Source organism: Neovison vison, chromosome 4, assembly GCF_020171115.1.
Source record: "Neovison vison isolate M4711 chromosome 4, ASM_NN_V1, whole genome shotgun sequence".
In the NCBI taxonomy this organism is placed as follows: Eukaryota; Metazoa; Chordata; class Mammalia; order Carnivora; family Mustelidae; genus Neogale; species Neogale vison.
In genome coordinates, this window is record NC_058094.1 from 199,423,977 (window position 1) to 199,443,188 (window position 19,212).

Here is a 19,212-nt window from a genome sequence, read left to right on the forward strand (position 1 = left end):
TATTCAAGCCGAGAGCACCCAGATGTTTTATGTAAGGAGATGTGGGCTATTGGCTATAAGCCTATTTCTTTGAGTATCTACCAGGCTAAGTGCAATAAAAACTCGGTTTATTGACTATGATGAAAGACAGACTCTTTTATCCTGCTTTTTCCCACTGAGATGGGAGAGTAAGCTGCAATTGTTATGAGCTTTAGAAGGTAATGTTTTATTAATGCTACTGCCGGTTGTTCTAAAGATTTTAATTAATTGTGTATTTTATTGTCCTTGTTTCCCCGAAGCTTCATAAGCAAAGCACTCCTTTTTAAATACTAATAAATTATGAAAGACATTGCCAAGATTCTGATTCATTTCAGAGTCAGGAGTGCTTGCCCTGGTTCCATCATCATCAACATTACATGTGACCTGCAACCAACACTTCTGTTTTTTAATATATCACCATCAATAAAAAGGGAAATTCATTAAAATAAAAACCAGTTATAAGGATTTTTGCTAAACCATTGATTAGGTTACACAGAATGTGTATTAAGTGATGCACTATTTCAAATATAGAGTTAGTCTGCCCGCCAGCTACTCTCTCTCCCCTACGCTTCTCACCCCTGGGTCCTCACTAAAAACACTACTGCCTTCTGGCCTTCAAGAATAAGAATATTATCATAGTATTTTCAAACTGTCGTTCTCCAATGTTTGATGTTTCTGTCCACTATTCTGGCAAAACAGAGTATATGAAACCATGTTAGAGGTCATTTATTTTACAAATCAATTTGAAGCACGTCAGTATTTTTAGACATATAAAAAAGCCCAAATGCAAAAATCCCAAGAAAAAAGTATGTCAGTTTCTTATGAAGTGGCATTTATCTGACTTGATGCATGTATGGTACAAAAGTACTCAGATATAGAAGAATCATTAATGTTCTTTGGTTTAAGAACAAAATAATTGTTCTAAATCTTTTATTTTTTAAACCACATTGAGGTGTCATTGACATACAAAATGCTGTACATATTTAATATGTACAACTTGATGAGTTTGGAGAGACAGGAAACCATCACCATAATATAGGCCACAAACAAATCTATCACCTCCAAGTTTCTTCCTACCTATTGTGTTTTTTTTTGATAAATTTTATATTTTTAAGAGGCAAAATAACTTGATAACTTAATTTTCAAAAAAGAAGACAAGAGAGATCCAAATGCCACCACTCACATAAAAGATTAGGATCTTTATCAGGACATCCATGAAAACAGGACACCCCAGGCCCCCAACAACAACAAAATCACAGAAGACATGTTCACACACTGAGCTTTATTATTAGTGCACTTGTTTTCCTTAATAAAGAAAACCCAGATCTCATCTTTAAGTGAAAGCAAGGTACTAAAAAAAAAAAAAAAAGAAAGAAAGAAAGAAAGAAAAAAACCCAGCTAGATTGCAACTCTAGAGGCCACCCCTCTGCCTGTCATGTTTGACGGTTGCCAGGAAAAGTAGTCCAGGAACTGCACTTAACACCTAGTTTTAAAAATCTGACAGAGGTAGCTTAAACTAATCCAGAGTTTGGTCATCAAACTAAGAGCCTTCTTCGGGACATAATACGAAAGAAGAGACACAACCCCAAACTCGTACTGTTCAACACAGAAGTCTTCAACAAGCTCTAAATCACTTGCAGTGGCGAGGGGAGGGCATTCTTCCAGATTTTCTTTTTTTCTTTTTTAAAGATTTTATTTATTTATTTGACAGAGAGAAATCACAAGTAGACGGAGAGGCAGGCAGAGAGAGAGAGAGAGAGGGAAGCAGGCTCCCTGCTGAGCAGAGAGCCCGACACGGGACTCGATCCCAGGACCCTGAGATCATGACCCGAGCCGAAGGCAGAGGCTCAACCCACTGAACCACCCAGGCGCCCCCTTCCAGATTTTCTTATACAGGCTCAGAGACAGAGGGAGAAGACAAAATAAAACCTAGCTGAGTTATCTCATCTTCAGCTGCCAGAACTACATATAGGCCAATACCAGTTTCCTCCGCTACCACTCCATACCCTCACCTCTAGGGGAAAACAAACAAACAAACAAACAAACAAAACACAGAAACGAAAACTAAAATAGTGGGTTTTATGTAAGGAATTTCAACAGTCACAGCCCAACAGGGCCAGAAGATCCTTACCCATATCCTTTCAGAATTAAAGGGGTCAGAACATTGATGGTTGCCAGAGCATTTAAGAGATTAGGCGTCACAGTGGCGGAAGTACCTCCCAGATCTTTGTCCAAACTTACCAGTTATGGTAAAAATCTAGTGATCAAACACAGAGCCAGATATGTTCTCCGGTACTTCCCACAGACACCGAGAGCACCTATTCCAATTTCAAGCCTAGTGGGCTACCCTACATTTGATCAGTGAGTTGACCACATGGGAAGGAGGTGAGGTACCTGAGAAAGCCAGTGGGCTAGAAGGGCATTAATTCATCTCTTTGGACCTCAAGTTTCTCAGCAGTAAAATAAGTATTTTGTACTAAGTGATCTCTAAAATCTCCCTCAGCTCCCAAATGTTCTGATTTCACAGACTATCAGGCTAACTAGATTACTGGACTGAGGAAATTTAGGTCATTCCATGAAGCCTCTGAGAAACAGTTGAGATAAACTGATTTTGCCTCTCTGCTCTGAAGTTACAGAAATGTAGTTTCTTCCCAATCTAATAGGGCATGCTAATAATTAATAAGGTGCATTTAGAACTTCCTATGTAAGCAAGATTTATGACTCAGGGATGAGTAAGAGGCTGTAAAGAAGGGGAAACCAATGAAATCCACCTTGAAATTACAAGGAGAAAATAAAAAGCTGAAGACTATTATTGACATGAAAAAAAAAATCCAACTTTCCAGGTACACAGAACATTTATAATGTTAAAATATGAATTCACACAATTATATGGATTTTCATGAAAAAAAGTACATTTTCATGCTCTAAAACTACTTCAAATCTCTGACATGACATCCTGCTTTGAGATTATTCCTCCTGATTTCATCTATTAAGAGGTTTACTTACAGGGTTTGCATAGCTTTGATTTTGTTCTTCCTAATCCTTTGTCCTCTAATTCATGGGAATCCTACTTTCTTCAAGACATAGCTCACATCTCACTTCCATAGGTCTTTACGGACTCCAGAAATCTCTCCTCTACACTCAGTCTTACTGTCTGTTCTAGTACTTCATTTGGCAATTAATCATGTCTTGCCTTGTGTATTTCTCATATTGTCTATTTTAATGCTCTATTTTTTTCATCCCTACTAGAAATCGGAGGACAGCCAGAGTATTAAATCCTCACATGATTCTACCTAACATTCACGCCCATCCACATTTGTCATAAAACACCTATTTCTCACAATATGAACACACAAAGCATGTAAGTCATGTGTAAAGGATACACCTGTCTTACTAAAATACAGGATTATGGCCCCACTCTTAGGCCAACTAAGTAACTGGCCAATCATCTTCATTCATCATTTTCAAAAATCATCTAGAGCAATCTAAACTAGGGCCACTTGGTGTGGGACTTAAAAGCAACATACTGAGAACTTGGGGTCAGCTCTCCAGGGCCTTACACCTCAAATCAACCCCACTGCCTGAGGTCTTTCATGCAAGACAAGCAACTGAGTATACTGGAAAGAGGCAGAACTGACAAGTAAACAGAACGTCAGGAAGGAAACCTGGCAGTGGATATAACTAATTCTGAGTACAAGAAAACTGGAATGAAAAGCAGAGAAATCGCTCGGGCGGGGGTGACAAGCTCTGATAATTAAATGAGGCTACGTCCCTTTTCCTCCTTTCAGATCTCCTGTCTGTCTCCATTTCCTCTTTGGAAAAAGAAAAAGAAAAAAACCACATCTCAGATAAAACACATTCCTATTTCCATTCTAACTCAGCTTTGCCATGTTCTATGAGCCCTATATGGGACATTTCCACATAGGAACCAGCATCCAGATCCAATAATTGCCTTGAAGAAGCTTATCATGCATTGAATATCAGCTTGATTATCTGTAGGTGGCGAATGGCAGCATGCTGATTTTCAAATGAGGAGGCTGAGACATAGATGGCTAGATGATACTCTTCCAGTTACAAAGGCCTTCTGTGGAATAACTCAGGCCTTTGGAATCATCTTTTTGCCTTTTCAATGAAATATAAAAGTGTCAGAAGCAAATCATTTATGAACAAGCATTCATTTCTGCATAGTGACATTAATTTAGTGATATTGCTTTTACTATAAAAAACCTTTTAACTCCATCCTTAATCTACCTGGTTATTAACTAACAATTTCAAGTGTATTTTTTTCCCTAAAAATCAGGATTTCTCCATACATGGCATCGTTCTGTGCACAGCATTAATAAGATCTCATTATTTTTATGCAAGTTATTTATGAAAGATGAATACATCTTTAAAAATCCTTTGATTTCAATGTCATCATCATCTTTCTCACACCAGTTTTCCATTTTTTTTTTAACTTAATATCTAAGAGACAAGTTTCCTTTTCCATATTATACAAGTCTTGCAAAGGAGCCCCAGTAGAGAATAATACAACTGAGTGCATTCAAATAGTCTTTTCTAAAACAACACTCAGATGTGCTTAGGTGGCAAAGTATATGACAGCAGAAGGGAGAGAAACTGCTCCATCCTTCCTAGGCACATTTTCAGTTTGAATTCTAGTCCCAGATTTCTGGGCATGAGCAGACTATGCCAAAGCCTTGCCTGTCTTCCTGTCTAATCTTCCCTTTTATTCCCCAAACTCCCTTTCATTTCTGCCTTGACCACCCCCCCAATCATCCCCTCCCTCCACACCTTGGTGGGTGATTTGACCTTGGCTCAATTACAGGAAGAATTCAGGATGGGAGGGATGTAGTTACCATTCCCAGCCTCAGCCATGATTCTGAAGAGAGATAATCTAAAGGGAAAACGAATAGTGTTGGAAATTAATGTTTTTAAAAATCTGTGAATCTGAAATGTCCCTGAGAAAAGCAGCTTGGAAAGAGACAATATACAAATAAAAATAAGAACAAAAACAATCAGAACATCAGGGTCATCTTCCAGAAACAAGAAAAGCTCTGTAACATCTATAATGTTAATTACTACAAATCATAGGCCAATAGTTACATTACACTCTAGTAACACACAAAGTAAATTTCCCAATTAGCCAAACAACAATAAGTATTAGGACATGACTTCTTGGTGAGCGTTCATTTTCTTCATTCCATATTGGTGAAACACCTACCATGTATTTGCCTGGCACAGTGCTTTTCCTTTGCTTTCCTTTATTTTATTTTTTTTTTTAAAGATTTTACTATTTATTTATTTGACAGGAAGAAAGAGAGATCACAAGTAGGCAGAGAGGCAGGCAGGGAGAGAGAGGAAAGCAGGCTCCCTGCCAAGCAGAGAGTCCAATACGAGATCCCAAGATCCCTGAGATCCTGAACTGAACCGAGGGCAGAGGCTTAACCCACTGAACCACCCAGGAGCCCTTGCTTTCTTTTAGAAACAAAACTCACACTGCCTTTCTTGGAGAAGTCTGCTCTCTTCCAGCTCCAGCCCTGTGTCCATAAGATCAACAGCAGATATTTGTAAGTGGCTGAATAAGTACTCAGTCTGTGAAACATTTTCTCACCTCATAAAGTTACATGAAACACAAGAGGAAAGAACCACCTGGTAATCTAGGCTTGGCAGGGATTCAATCATAGAGAAGATAAATGCTTTTCTCTAAACAAAATTGCTCCTATGAGCAATGTAACAGCAATGATACCAGCACCAATAAGAAGTCAAAAAACAGGCACAGAAATATACATTATTTAAGATGAAAAAGAGTGAAAAGCATCCTGTTGAAAGCATCAGTTATAGTTCAATCTATTTCCTCAGCTTCTAACCTATTTTTCTAAAATACACTGTTGCAACTAAAGTTGAAACCTCTGTGTTCATCTTTGAAGGCCTCTCATTTGTGTCCTAGGCCACCTTTCAAGGAATCCTAAGAACAGCTACACGGCCCACAACTTCCTGCAGTCTTCACTTCCAAGTCCTCCTTCCATCTCAAGGCCTAACTCAAATGCCATCCTTCTGTGGAATGTTTCCAGGTCCTTCCACTAGGGATCCTTTCCAGGACTCTTCCTCTTGAGACTCCTAATTATTTGCGTCTTTCATGACATCATCATGTCTGACTTGATCCTGGCCACTTATCAGTTTCCACCATTGGAATGGGATGTGTTACTTTGTATGGCAGCAAAGATGTTACTCGTGATGCCACCATTTTGGTAAGTGGACAGTAATGTGTTAAGTCTAAATTATTCCTTACTTAAAAATTATGCTGTGAAACTTACAATATTCTTTTTTTTTAAAGACTGTATTTATTTATTTGACAGGGAGAGAGAGAGAGAGAGATCACAAGTAGGCAGAGAGCCAGGCAGAGCTGGGGGCGGGGGAGGGTGGTAAGCAGGCTCCCTACTGAGCAAAGAGCCCAATGTGGGGCTGGATCCCAGGACCCTGAGATCATGACCTGAGCCCAAGGCAGAGGCTTAACCTACTGAGCCACCCAGGTGCCCATCTTTCAATATTCTTTAGCTGCCATATAACTACGGTTGTTTTAAGAAAACTTAGCAAAATTGGCTAAGAAAATGTTTTTCTTTGCATTTATATTCAATATTGTCACCTGGAAACAAAAATTTCCAAGGTACCAGCTGCTAATTTAATATTCCTGTTGTGCATTTAATAAAAACACTGTCCAAGTTTTTTGTCATTATCACCATGACAACAAAATTTTTTATCTACTTTTTGCATATTATTTGCTCCAGAAAAGTCCTGAATGACAAGAATGTTGATCAGTCTCCCAAACACAGCTCTAAAGAGATCTCCATTTTCCCTTCACTCTTAAATTCTTTGGTGACAATAAGAAAAAGCAGGAAGATTTCTGTTTTCCATACTGCCTTATCCATTAGGAGTTATTTTCAGAGTAGAAATAGCAATATAGCCTATAAAAGTCATCACATTTGGTTGAGGCACTGAAAATAACCCAGGTTTCTCGGCATGGTTCAGAGCAAAGACTATTAATATGATCCTACTGAATACTGTAGCTGTTACCCAGCTTTACACTTGGGATGCTTTCAGGATTTAAACAGCTAAGAACAAGGATCACAAACTAAATTTAAAACACTCCACTGAAAATCACATTAAGCTGAAAACTATAAATTAAACTTGTCTCTAAGCAACAATCTAAATAGTCAAAACTTAGTGAAAACACTCACTTTCAAAAATAGCCTACTGCTTTGGAGTCTCCATTGGCTCATGGCTGCCAAATGTACATATAAAAATGCATAATATGTAAACCAATTTGAAATGAAATAAATCTCTAAAACGCAAAAAAAAAAAAAACACCCACCTATTCCCTAAAAATTAAAAAGAAAAAAAATGTTAAGTCCTCAGTTGCCATGAATCCAAAATGCATAAAAATATCTTTGATTTTTAATCATTAGGTAAGAAGCTTTTAAATGACAAATATCATTCTTCAATCCAGCTTTAATTTAAATATCAAGCTGTAAGTCAAGTGGCTGATACAGGAGGACCATATGTTATTAAAAGTAAAATGCCCAGTTTACTGCATAATAAGCCATCATCAGAATTTTGCTAAGAAGTTATTTTAAAAAACTATTAGATTAAGTGTCCTTATTGCATCCTCCAAGGATTGTACAGAAGTAACAAATTTTACTTTCACAGATTTTTCCATGGCTATCATTAACCAGGGTGAAATTACAAAATCTCCACCTAATGTGCAGTGAAAAGTCAGACTCCTGAAAATTCTCAACAGCAGAAAGGGAATAGAGGCCTTGTTAACACAAAAATCTGGCGTCCAAAATCCTGTTTGCAATCTAACCAAATAAAACTATAGATCAGCTACAGACCATAAATCAGATGTTTTTGTTTGGTTTAATTGTCAGGTGATTAAAGACTCACGGTAATAGAAACAAAGGTTGTTCCAAGTCGATTAACCAAATTCAGCCTTCCTGGACAACAAACACACACACCCCTACCTCTTTTTCCCCCCCCTCCCTTTAGCATCTCATGGGGATGAAGGTACTCAATCATTTGAACTTCCCAGAGAGGTTTGTGTTGTCCTAATAGCTAGCTTATCCTTATTGTATTTCACAAAAGGGAAGTGACTCATAGCATCACAAGCGAGCAGGTTTTATTTGAAATCTTAAGTTCACGTTTTCCATGCAAAGAATGAAAAACCAGTTTTCCTAAAAGTTTCAGATTAAAACTTGCAAGTTTCACAAGCGGAAATCAACAGCCCTCCTCTTTCTCCGTTTTGCCGTCTCTCCCCGTTTCTTTTTTCTTGCCCAGGCTCAGCTCAAGCAGCCTCCTCCACCTCCACATCTCTCCTCTCCCTCTCCAGAAAAGCCCTACGTCCCAATAGTGAGGGAAGAAGTTCCAACTGTCCAGATGATTCACACCTGGCCCTTCCTCTGCTGCTAGTGCACCGACACTGTCCAGGAAAGAACTGAGGGGCGTCCAGGCTCTTCTCAGTCCACACCACCCGGGATCTCCCGCTACAGCAGCGGGACCGCGCCAAGGGTGGGAGGCGCTCCCAGGGCTGCCTTTCTTTGCAGATCCTTGCAGCTCCTGCGAAGCTGCTTTTCAACTCCGAAAACGTTTCCACCCAGGAAATGTGGGTCCAGCCCTCCCCCCGAGGTAGGGACTGGAAACCACCGTTCAGTCTCCGTGCACCCGGATACTGTGGGGCCGAAAGTGGGGTCAGCGTTGGATGGAAACTCATTAGGCTTCTAGATCCCAGCGAAGAACAATGTGTGGACACTAGGTGCTCAATCTCCACCTTGCCTGGGCACCTTCTTGGGAAGAACGAGAACACCTTCCCACCCCGGCCCCCCATCACCAAGTGATGGGGCAGCATGCAGCTAGGACCCAAGGCTCCGACGCTCAGCGGGAGGCAGCAGCGCCCAAAGCCCGACACCGGGCCTCTCTAAAGGGGCCTCAGGCACATGAACACACACACACAATGGGCATCCCCACACCTGCCTGGCGATGACCCGTCTCCCCGTAGCTGCCTTCCTGGGTCCTCTGAGAGATGCCAGGCAGCCCAGAAACACTCGCCCACCACCACGCGCGCAGCAAGAGGCGAACAATGGGGGGTCAAGTTCGCCTAGAAGCGCACGCCAGCCCCCACCCTGACCAAACCCCACAGCAGCTGAGGGAGTGGGCAAAGGGGTCGTACAGGACAGACGCAGGGAGCCCCAGAACCAGGCGGCCCAGGACTGCTCCCCGCAGGGCTGGGGAAGGACGGGAGTGATCCCGAGCCCAGGAGGCCGCCTCACCCTCCTCGACCCGGGCTCCAGCCGTGAGGCACCGCAAGGAGAGGGTACCCGGGGAGGGGGCGCCCCGGGGAGCCCGGGCTTGCGAAGCGCCCCGGGGTGCAAGCCGGGTCCAGCCCGAGCCCCAGCCCTCGTCTACGTTCTCCCCGCGCCCACCCCGGGACCTCGGTTACCGCCGCCTCCGCCGTGGCCCCCTCCGCGTCCTCTGGGGCGCGGGAGAAGTCGGGCTCGCAGCTCGCGCCGTCCGTCGCCATCTTCCTGTTCTAGCGGATCCGAATGCGAGCTCGGAGCGGTGGCTCCGGGTTCAGCCCTCTCGGCGCGGGCGGCGCTTCACCCGCTGCGGTCCGGGGACGCGGGCGCTCGCAGCCCGGCCGCCGCTGCCGCTGCCGCCGCCGCCGCCGCCGCTGCCGCGCTCCCTCCTCCCCTCGTCACCGCCCCCGCCGTCTTAACCCGCTGCGCGCCGCAGCGCAGCCAGCCGCCTGCCGCCCGGTCCCCGCCCCGCCGCCCGCGCCCTGCTGCCGGCAATCAGCGGTGCGTGGAGGGAGGTACGGGAAATGGGCACGCGCCCAGGCCCGGCTAGGAACCTGCGGGAAGAAGGGGGAAGCAGAGCCCTGGAGGAGGTGCAGGGAAGGGCCCAGTAGGTGATCTCCCAGCGCAGTCCCCACCAACCCTGCTGCGTACAGAGCAATCCGATGAAACGTCAAGCCTCCCAGATTCTGAATTCTCTGTACGGTCAAGGGAGAGCATTTAGTCCCCTCTATCCCACCGCTAGGAATCACATAAGGCATCCTTTTCTTTCTTGGATTTGTTTGTTGTTGGTTTTTGGGTTTTTTGCGAGACTGCCACCAAGGGCGTGTTTCCCCTCCTGGTGTATACATCAGGCTTTGTTCTGTTCTACCGTTGCCTTGAGTCCTTCTCCGAAAACGATCAACTCCCAGATCAAAATGTGTCTTGCTACTCTTTTTATTCCGTGGCACCCGACCCCTTGGCCTATTCCTTTTTATACAACCTCTTTTTCAATTATGGTGGAGCAGGGCCTTTTGTTTTGTTTTGTGTTTTGACCCCAAGTCTGGGGTACTTTTTGAAGGGCTAACAGAAAAATGTTTAGTGCCATTCTTGTAAAAGGAAGCTCTCTGCTTTGAAGAGAATTTAAGAGACCTCCATGAGGTGGGGACAGAACACATAATTTTTTCCTAAAAACTGACTTTATGGGAATTATAAGTCTCAAGATACATCATGAGATGAATTAGACCCAAACTCTTAATTTTCTCTTCCCACATCTGATTCCATTCCTACCCCTTCCTGCCAATTCCCAGGATGTGAAAATCTATCACCTTATCAAGACCATATGGTATAGGCCTTCCCAAATCACCAGATCCCAAAAATGTGTTGAAAGCAGAAAATCAAATCACATTCAAGCTGTGTAAAAGTAAATTCAAAACACAACCAAATCCTGGACTTAAAATTCTGGAAGATGAATGCCTGGAATGTTCAGTCCAAGGGTTAACAGATCAAAGCTCTTTTTTTTTTTTAAATGGCAGACTCCTAATGAAAGGTTTTGGCACTTTAATTGCCTCACTTTCCAAAGTAGATCTAAAAATGATACAAACCATGGCAGAGAATATCTTTTCAAGGACCTGAAAAGTGTGGATCGGTAAGTTGTTAAAAGTTCCTTCCGAAAAAGGGTCTTTTCAGAAAGTTCTGAAAAGAACTTTCACCTGAAACCCTGGGGTTAAGGGTCACAGGCATAGAAATCACCTCCAGGTTATCCTGTAAGCAGAGATGATCATTTATTTATTGTCTTTGACTTTATTCTCGTAGCTAGTCCTTCTCTGAACCCTCTGATTTCCATCTCTGTTCATTATATCATTTCTTTTATCAAACATTCTCTCTGAAATTGCTCAATATTAGAATAACTAGACTCTTTATCCAATGAAAGAAAAGCATTCGACTGTGAAACTTCAATGCTGAATGGATAGTAAAAACGATGTTTGAACCAAAAAAATTCCTTGTTCTTTTCAAAATTCATTTTCACACATCAAAAGGCAATGAATTTTCTTGACACTGATACTTGTACTGATGTTCAGTTACCACCAAGAAATTAACTGGCTCCTTTCTAAGGGAAAAAAAAAATAATAAACTTCACTTAGGTGTTAAGAACTAAGGATATGACATGACAATATCCCTGAGAAGCAACTCCCATTTATTTTATACATGCAGTTCAATTAACAAAAATATGTCACTGGGAAGAAATCGCTTCTAAAAGTCTAAATGCAATTAAAGCAGAATTGTCACAAAAGATTCAAACCCTGAGTGATGTCTTACCTCCCACTCCACTCCCCCACCTTTTTAGAGTAAAATAAAAAAAATAAACAGTTGAAAAAAAAAATCACAGAACAGCACATTTTCTAAGGGCCAAAATCCAAGACCTAGTAAGGAAAATAAACAGCATTTTGTCCCTGCCTTAAAGCTGCCATTGCCTACTGCCAAGGATTGAAGGAATATCCCACCCTACTGCATAGAAAAGCACATCAGGAGTTAACTCCCTCACCAGTGGCCTGGCCTGGGGCTGCTTCTCTACCAGGAGGACACTTGCTGGTTTAAATTCTCTCCAGAGAATTAACCTCTATTGAGACTGCAAATTAACTCTTTCTGAAAGACTTTCTTTGCACAAAGACTGGGCTCTGCTAGAGTCAGACCAAATAGATCTGAAAGAGTGGTGACTTGATGGCTCTAGAAATTAAATCTTTTGAGGCTTCATTAAATAGCTTTAAAAAAAAAAAAAGACATCCCAGGGCTAGAGTGAAAATTTCTGAAAAGCAGAGAAAAGGAAAAGATAAGTATATATGCAGGAAGAAAAGAAATCCCTATAGCAAAAATAAGTCATGATTTTTAATCAGTAAATTTCTTTCAGCATTAAAATGGAAGGAGAGATAACTGAATACATTGCTAACAGAAAACTATTAGTTATATTGTCTTCTTCTCTGAACATAACAATGTGGCTGACCCACTGACAAATGAATTTATTTTGTCAGATTAGAACAGTTTATGTTCTGAACCCTAGAACAGAGGTGCTTGTGCTGAGCTATACTCCAAGATTCTCTTTTAAGACCAGTGAAATGGGTTGCTACAGCTAGGAAGGCAGACTGTGGCTGGGGAGCCAAGTGGTTTTCTATGAAACCATGGCCTTGGCCTCACCAGCCACATCCTCCAACCCACTAAACCAAAAACCCAGAGAGTTATATATAGAGATGCAAAGGGATTCTTCCTTCCATGTGAGAAGATAAAGGAACAGACACATAGCCCAAAACCGTTTCCCTGATAGAGTAAGAGAATTCTTTATTTCAGTTAAATGACAACATTTATGCGAACTCCAAAGAGCAAACCATATGTTATCATGTCTTAGTATTGCCAAATGACAAAATTACCAAGTAGCAAATCATTTCTGACTGCATTCACAAGGCTATAGTTATACAATTTAAATATTCCAGACCACGTTTATCCCCTGTCTACGCCATGGTGAGCCACCTAGAAGGACCCAGATCTTGACACGGGGAACTCTAACAAAAGAGAGCCAAAGACCTTGAGTCCCCTATATCTATCCCATGTTTTTGAAACCAAGACATTGCCAGAAATGAATTTTCATCTGACCTAACGACATTCCCTCCTAGTCAACTTGTCATTATCTACATGTGCTTAGGCTCTTTGTGGATTTTACTCAGTAAATCTAATCCTAATCTAGTTAGCCACTCTTCTCAACAACCTATGGTTTTGGAAGGCCTCCTCCACCAACTGCAGCTGGTGTGTGCCAAGGGGATGCAAGCTAATTTTACCTAGGCTAAAGCAAAACATAATTAGGAAATTAAATCTGCTAGGTAGGATGCAAGCCAAAGCCAAACATAAATATATCATTATAATCACTCCCAGCCCCTTTTAACACCACCTTTAGCTAGAAACTGCATTTGGCCATTCAATGCTAAAGTGATGTCCAAATAGAAGGTTTTATCAAAGAGTTAAAGGTACAGTAAGAACATTATTCCCCAACCTGGTCACTCAGAACAGAAACTCAGGCTCATTGAGAACAATGAAGCAATGTTGATTCAGTTCTGTTGAATGTTTTTAAAATGTTAAGCCATTACTTGTTAGTTTCAGCTCTTATCTGCAGAAGTCATTTACTAAAACTAAGTTCTAGTGCAAAAGATGTTTTAGTGCAAAACCATTATGGAAAAACAATTTTAACAAAGAAATCTGGCCCACTGCTGCTCCTCATCCACCTGAACTGGAAATGGATCTGAATATTTCCATTTATTCAGTCTCATTAGCAACCCCACAAGCCTGCAGTAAGTAGTTACTAGGCAACCACTAAGGCAGGGGTGTTTATACCATTAGGCATCAATTATAACAAGCTTTATTTTTCTTAGAAAGTTTAAAAACTATATAAATAGGTTGTGAGATCTGACCCTTTTCTCATCTGATTAGGAGTGTAGAGCTAGCTATAAAACCAAAGCTGACATTTTCTTTTCACTATGGGGTATGTAATGTTCAATTCAAAAGGAAATGTAGTGTTTGAAGAATTAATAAGAACAAAATATTGATGTCCTTCAATTTTAATAAATATGCAGACGGTTTTTATGATCCACTCAGTGATGATTTACTTATGATACAAAATACAGGAGAAAAGCCATGAACGATAAGTCTCCCATATAAAATTGTGAAATAAGCCTCATACATCAACATTTTCCAGGCAATCATAATCAATTAGCTGTACACTAAGTTAATAGAGTTTCAAAAGGCTTTGGAGGGCACCTGGGTGGCTCAGTGGGTTAAGCCTCTGCCTTTGGCTCAGGTCATGGTCTCAGGGTCCTGGGATCAAGCTCCGCATTGGGCTCTCTGCTCTGTGGGGAGCCTGCTTCCTCCTCTCTGCCTGCCTCTCTGCCTACTTGTGATCTCTATCAAATACATAAATGAAATCTTTAAAAAAAAAAAAAAAGGCTTTGGAATTTTTTTTTTTTTTTAAGATTGATTTATTTCTTTGAGAGAGAATGAGAGCATGAGTGTGAGGGGCAGAGGGGAGGGAGAGAGAATCCCAGGCAGACTCCGCACTGAGCATGGAGTCCTACACAGGACTCCATTGTAGGACCCAGAGATCACAACCTGAGTGGAAACCCAGTAGGACTCTTAACTGACTGAGCCATGTAGGCACCTCCCTTTGGAATTTTTGACACATAAATTCCATCTTACATCATCCAAAATCTTACTTGATGACAAGTTTTTGTCTACCACATTTTTAAAATTCAAATCAGTTAAACTCACTTAAAATTGTCTGAAAATATGATGCCATTATATGAAGATTTTTATTTATTTATTTATTTGACAGACAGAGATCACAAGTGGGAAGAGAGGCAGGCAGAGAGAGAGGAAGGAAAGCAGGCTCCCTGCTGAGCAGAGAGCCAGATGCAGGGCTCCATCCCAGGACCCTGAGATCATGACCTGAGACGAAGGCAGAGGCTTTAACTCACTGAGCCACCCAGGTGCCCTGGTGCCATTATTTGAAAAGAAATAAAATAAATATATGTAGCAGAAGTTATTCAATTAACCAACAAATATTAAACAAATTAATTCAGAATATTTATAAAACAATGTCATGGCTAGACTTGAAGCCTTAATTATATTTATGATTCAAGAACTGAAGGAGAAAAGAAACATCAGTGTAGCTATTTCATTCCAGGGAAGAGGAAGTCACTTTCAGGAAGTCACTTTATTCTTCAGAATAAAGAAAAATACTTCTGAAAAAGCAACATTTAAATAGTCCAGAATGTTTTGTTCTCACAACTAAAGAAATTTAACCACTAAAGTAGTTTTATGCTAGCAATACAATATTTTTTTTTCCTTATGGAAAATCGGAAATAACCACATACTGACCATTACTATCAGACTCAACATCCCTTTATCATTACATCATCTTTTAACGTTCATGATTTATCACTTTCAGCATTAACTTCTTCATTGTTAAGAATCAATTCAGTTGGGGGACACCTGAGTGGCTCAGTTGGTTAAGTGTCTGTCTTTGGCTCAGGTCATGATCCCAGGGGCCTGGGATTGAGTCCGGCATCCAGCTCCTTGCTCATCGGGGAGCCTGCTTCTCCCTCCCCTTCTCTCCCCAACTTATTCTCTCTCCCTCTCTCTCTCTCTCTCTCTGACAAATAAATAAATAAAAGCCTTTAAAAAAAATCAATTCAGTTGGAAAATATTTTACTGGTACTTTTTCCTTCAGATCCGTTAAGGACCCTATTTTGTCACCTTTAGCCTCTACTTTCTTTTTTTTTTTTTTTTTAAGATTTTATTTATTTATTTGACAGAGAGAGATTACAAGTAGGCAGAGAGGCAGGCAGAGAGAGAGGAGGAAGCAGGCTCCCTGCTGAGCAGAGAGCCTGATGCGGAACTCGATCCCAGGACCCTGAGATCATGACCTGAGCCGAAGGCAGCGGCTTAACCCACTGAGCCACCCAGGCGCCCCAGCCTCTGCTTCCTGATTAGTGACCATCCAAAAGGGATGAGGCCATTTGGGTCGTGAGATACTTTTTGCTGGACATATTCTTCTTGGATAGCTCTCAACCCCCACCCCCATGTGGCCATAGATGCGGACTGGAATGGTGATAGGGAACCCCCTTTCCAGAATTTAAAATCTGAGGCAGGGGCAAGGGAGAAGTTGAACAGAAGCATTTCCAGACGCCCTGAGTTTGAGCAGTGGGTAAAGTCACCCTGCTTAGAAAAACCACATTGTAGAGCTCAATTTCCTCAAATTCCTAAAGAATCATTTTGAGAGCTAGAGAAACACAAAAATGGAATCATAGATTCAAATGTGAAAGGCGACGCAATAGAGCTTCTAACAGGAAAATATTTTCATGAACTTGTAAATCAGAACATAAATTCTGACTTTTTTTTTTTTTTAAGATTTTTTCTTTACTTATCTGACAGAGATCACAAGTAGGCAGAGAGGCAGGCAGAGAGAGAGGAGGAAGCAGGCTCCCTGCAGAGCAGAGAGCCCGATGCGGGGCTCGATCCCAGGACCCTGGGACCACGACCCGAGCCGAAGGCAGAGGCCCAACCCACCGAGCCACCCAGGCGCCCCATAAGTTCTGACTTTTAATGCAATCCAATTTATCAGTCTTTTTCCTTGCATGGTTAGTGTTTTACGTCCTGTTTATGAAATCTTTGCTCAGCTCCTTGGCCCCTCAGATGCTGTTTTGGTTTGGCTTTCTTGGAGTCTCATCCTGCACATGCTCAGCTTAGAATTTAGCCTAAAATTTGAGAGGAAATCATGTACAGATTTTTTTGGACTCTTGAGTTTCTTCTCTGGGACTTTGTCCTTCAAGTCCTCATAATTTGGCAACCTTCAAATCCTGACCTTTATCTCTCTGGTCCAGTAAAGCTCATTTTTCTCCAACTCTCCCCTACCCCCATCCTCCCCACTCACTCAAAAATCATAGCCCCTCAAATCCTGTCTGCGTGTATAACTTGCCAGCCCCTCTACCAGTGGTTTCATATGTATGTGGTTTCACCTCTTTTTGTTGTTTTTAATAGGAGGATTGACCCTATACTAAGTACCCTGTCATAACTAGAACTGAAAACCACATGTGCTTACTTTAAGAAGGAATGTTTATAAAGAAAAAAACTTTTTAATGTTCCCTTGCCTAACTGGATTGTATCCAGGACTGTATTATTTATTTTCTCTTCGTGGGGTTGGGGGTACCCAGCTGAGACTCTCCAGTTGCCACTGACAAACAGAATCCAGGCACTGATCTGCTACCCCATCTAGAGTCAGACATGAAAAACCATGTTGGAAATAAAGGATGACATTGCACCAGTAGACATATAAATTCTATTACCAGTCTTAAAAAAGTAGCAATGTGCCTCCTATTTCTAGGGTGTAGCATGCCTGACAGTTTTCAGAAATTAAAAGAAAAATGAGAGATTGAAAAGAGGAGAGGAAGAATAGAGTGAGGCTGGCCTTGGGTTTCCCTTAGTTAAGAGACTGATGGTCAAAGGGACATCTTTCAAAGAACAAACATCTCGAATGTGAAGATTCTTGTACATTCTGGAAAACTTTTGCAGATCTTCTGGACTTTGACATCAAATGAATATTGGTGGGTATGGAAGAACATCAACTCCAAGCTTGCAATCCCTAACACTGAGCCAGCACATGACAAGAAGTCAATAAATATTGAGTCAAATTAATTCAATGGAACCAATGGATGGAAGGATGGAAAGTTGGGTGAATAAATGGATGGAGTAAATATCACTACCTACTTACTTTTTTGTATCGTTGGCCCCTTAGGCATTGTGGTGAAACTTAGGGATTCCTTCTCAGAAAAAAATTTTAAATGCATAAAACAAAACAGAGCATCATAAAGAAAATTACTTATGTTCAAACCCAGTGATCAAAATTCTGCATGTAAAAAAAGAAAATTTTGTAACATAGGAATAGAGGTATTTCTCTCTTCCATAAAGAAATAAGACAGTGGTAGACCCATACATAATGTAATTTTGAAGTCTCCATGTATGTAAATAATATTTTAAGATCTCTGTAACGATTATATTGAGATTTTAAAAATATCTGTGATTTCTATTGAGACAAAGTCATAGGTACTCCCAGGTCTATTATGGTCCTTTGTCTAAATTCATAATTGAAGTAAATGTTGACAGTAAGCGAGAGTGAGTGAACATGGAAATAAAATTTAAAAAAATTTTTTTCATGGACTTCTCATGGAATTCTACCAATTAATTTTATCATTTAAGAAGCTCACTCAATACATATTAAGGAGAGTTCATACCTGCTGAAATAAAAATTTCTATCCAATTTGAGACATTTAGTGAGTTACATATATAAATATATATTTATATAAACGTGTGTGTGTGTGTGTGTGTGTGTGTGTGTGTATATTTTTTTTTTTAAGAGGTGAAGAATGATGGAAATTTTGATGTATTAGGCCAAGTAGGGTATGCCAAGAAGGGTTAACGATTCCCAAATGCTACTCCCGCTCATCCTCCAAACAAAACAAAACAGCTCATGCCACATACTGCAGACAGGTTGTTAAGTGCAGGGTTCCATGATTAAGAGCCTTTTTCTAGCTGTGTGACCTTGGGCAAATGCTCTTCTCAGTTATCTCATCTGTTAAGTGGCAATCATAATGGTTCTTGCCTCTATAGCGTTGTTGGGAGGATTAAACTGAGTGATTCATTTAAAGCACTTAGTACAGTGTTTGGCCCCCAATAAAATCCTAGTAAGTTTTTTTTTTTTTTTAAAGAGTTAATTTTATTTTTATTTTTTTCCAATTTATTTATTTTCAGAAAAACAGTATTCATTATTTTTTCACCACACCTAGTAAGTTTTCCTTCATTACTATTTTCATGCTCTGCATACACCTGTTAAAGAATAAACAGTCACTCTCATGCACGTGACATTTCGGAAACAATTTATTGAATTTATTAAAATGATTCTACAACTACACAACAGTCCTAACAGGCTCTTTTGTATAAGTTTAAATTTTTTGTCAAGTATTCTAAGATTTTAGATTAAATAGTAAAAACTCCCCATAAATTCTTGCAAAAGTCACAGTCAAGAAATATGAATCCTCTAAGTCAGTTCTCCCCAAACTGATGATTGCTACATTTAAAGCGCACCTCTTTTTACTCAATAAGGAAGTGTTTTAACTAAATAATACTCAGTATTGATCCAAAAATATCATTAGGGATTAGTAAATTGGTCCAGTCTAGATTAGATCTAAACTCAGCCTAATCTAAGGCGATGGGCTAATTTCTTGTTTTGTTTAACTCATATAATGTTGTTTTTTTAAGGGAATAATTGCTCACATTT

General features: G+C 40.7%; 1 protein-coding gene across 2 annotated transcripts in view; it reads right to left on the reverse strand.

The window, feature by feature from the left end:
* The window catches only part of CTTNBP2 (cortactin binding protein 2), a 151,294-nt gene extending 141,636 nt beyond the window's left edge, over positions 1–9,658 (reverse strand). For both annotated transcript variants that reach the window (XM_044246440.1, XM_044246441.1), the window contains exon 1: positions 9,509–9,658. In XM_044246440.1, coding sequence (XP_044102375.1) covers positions 9,509–9,589 — 81 coding nt within the window. In that variant the 5' untranslated portion in view covers positions 9,590–9,658. The remainder of the gene's footprint in view (positions 1–9,508) is intronic.
* Positions 9,659–19,212: the final 9,554 nt, after the last annotated feature.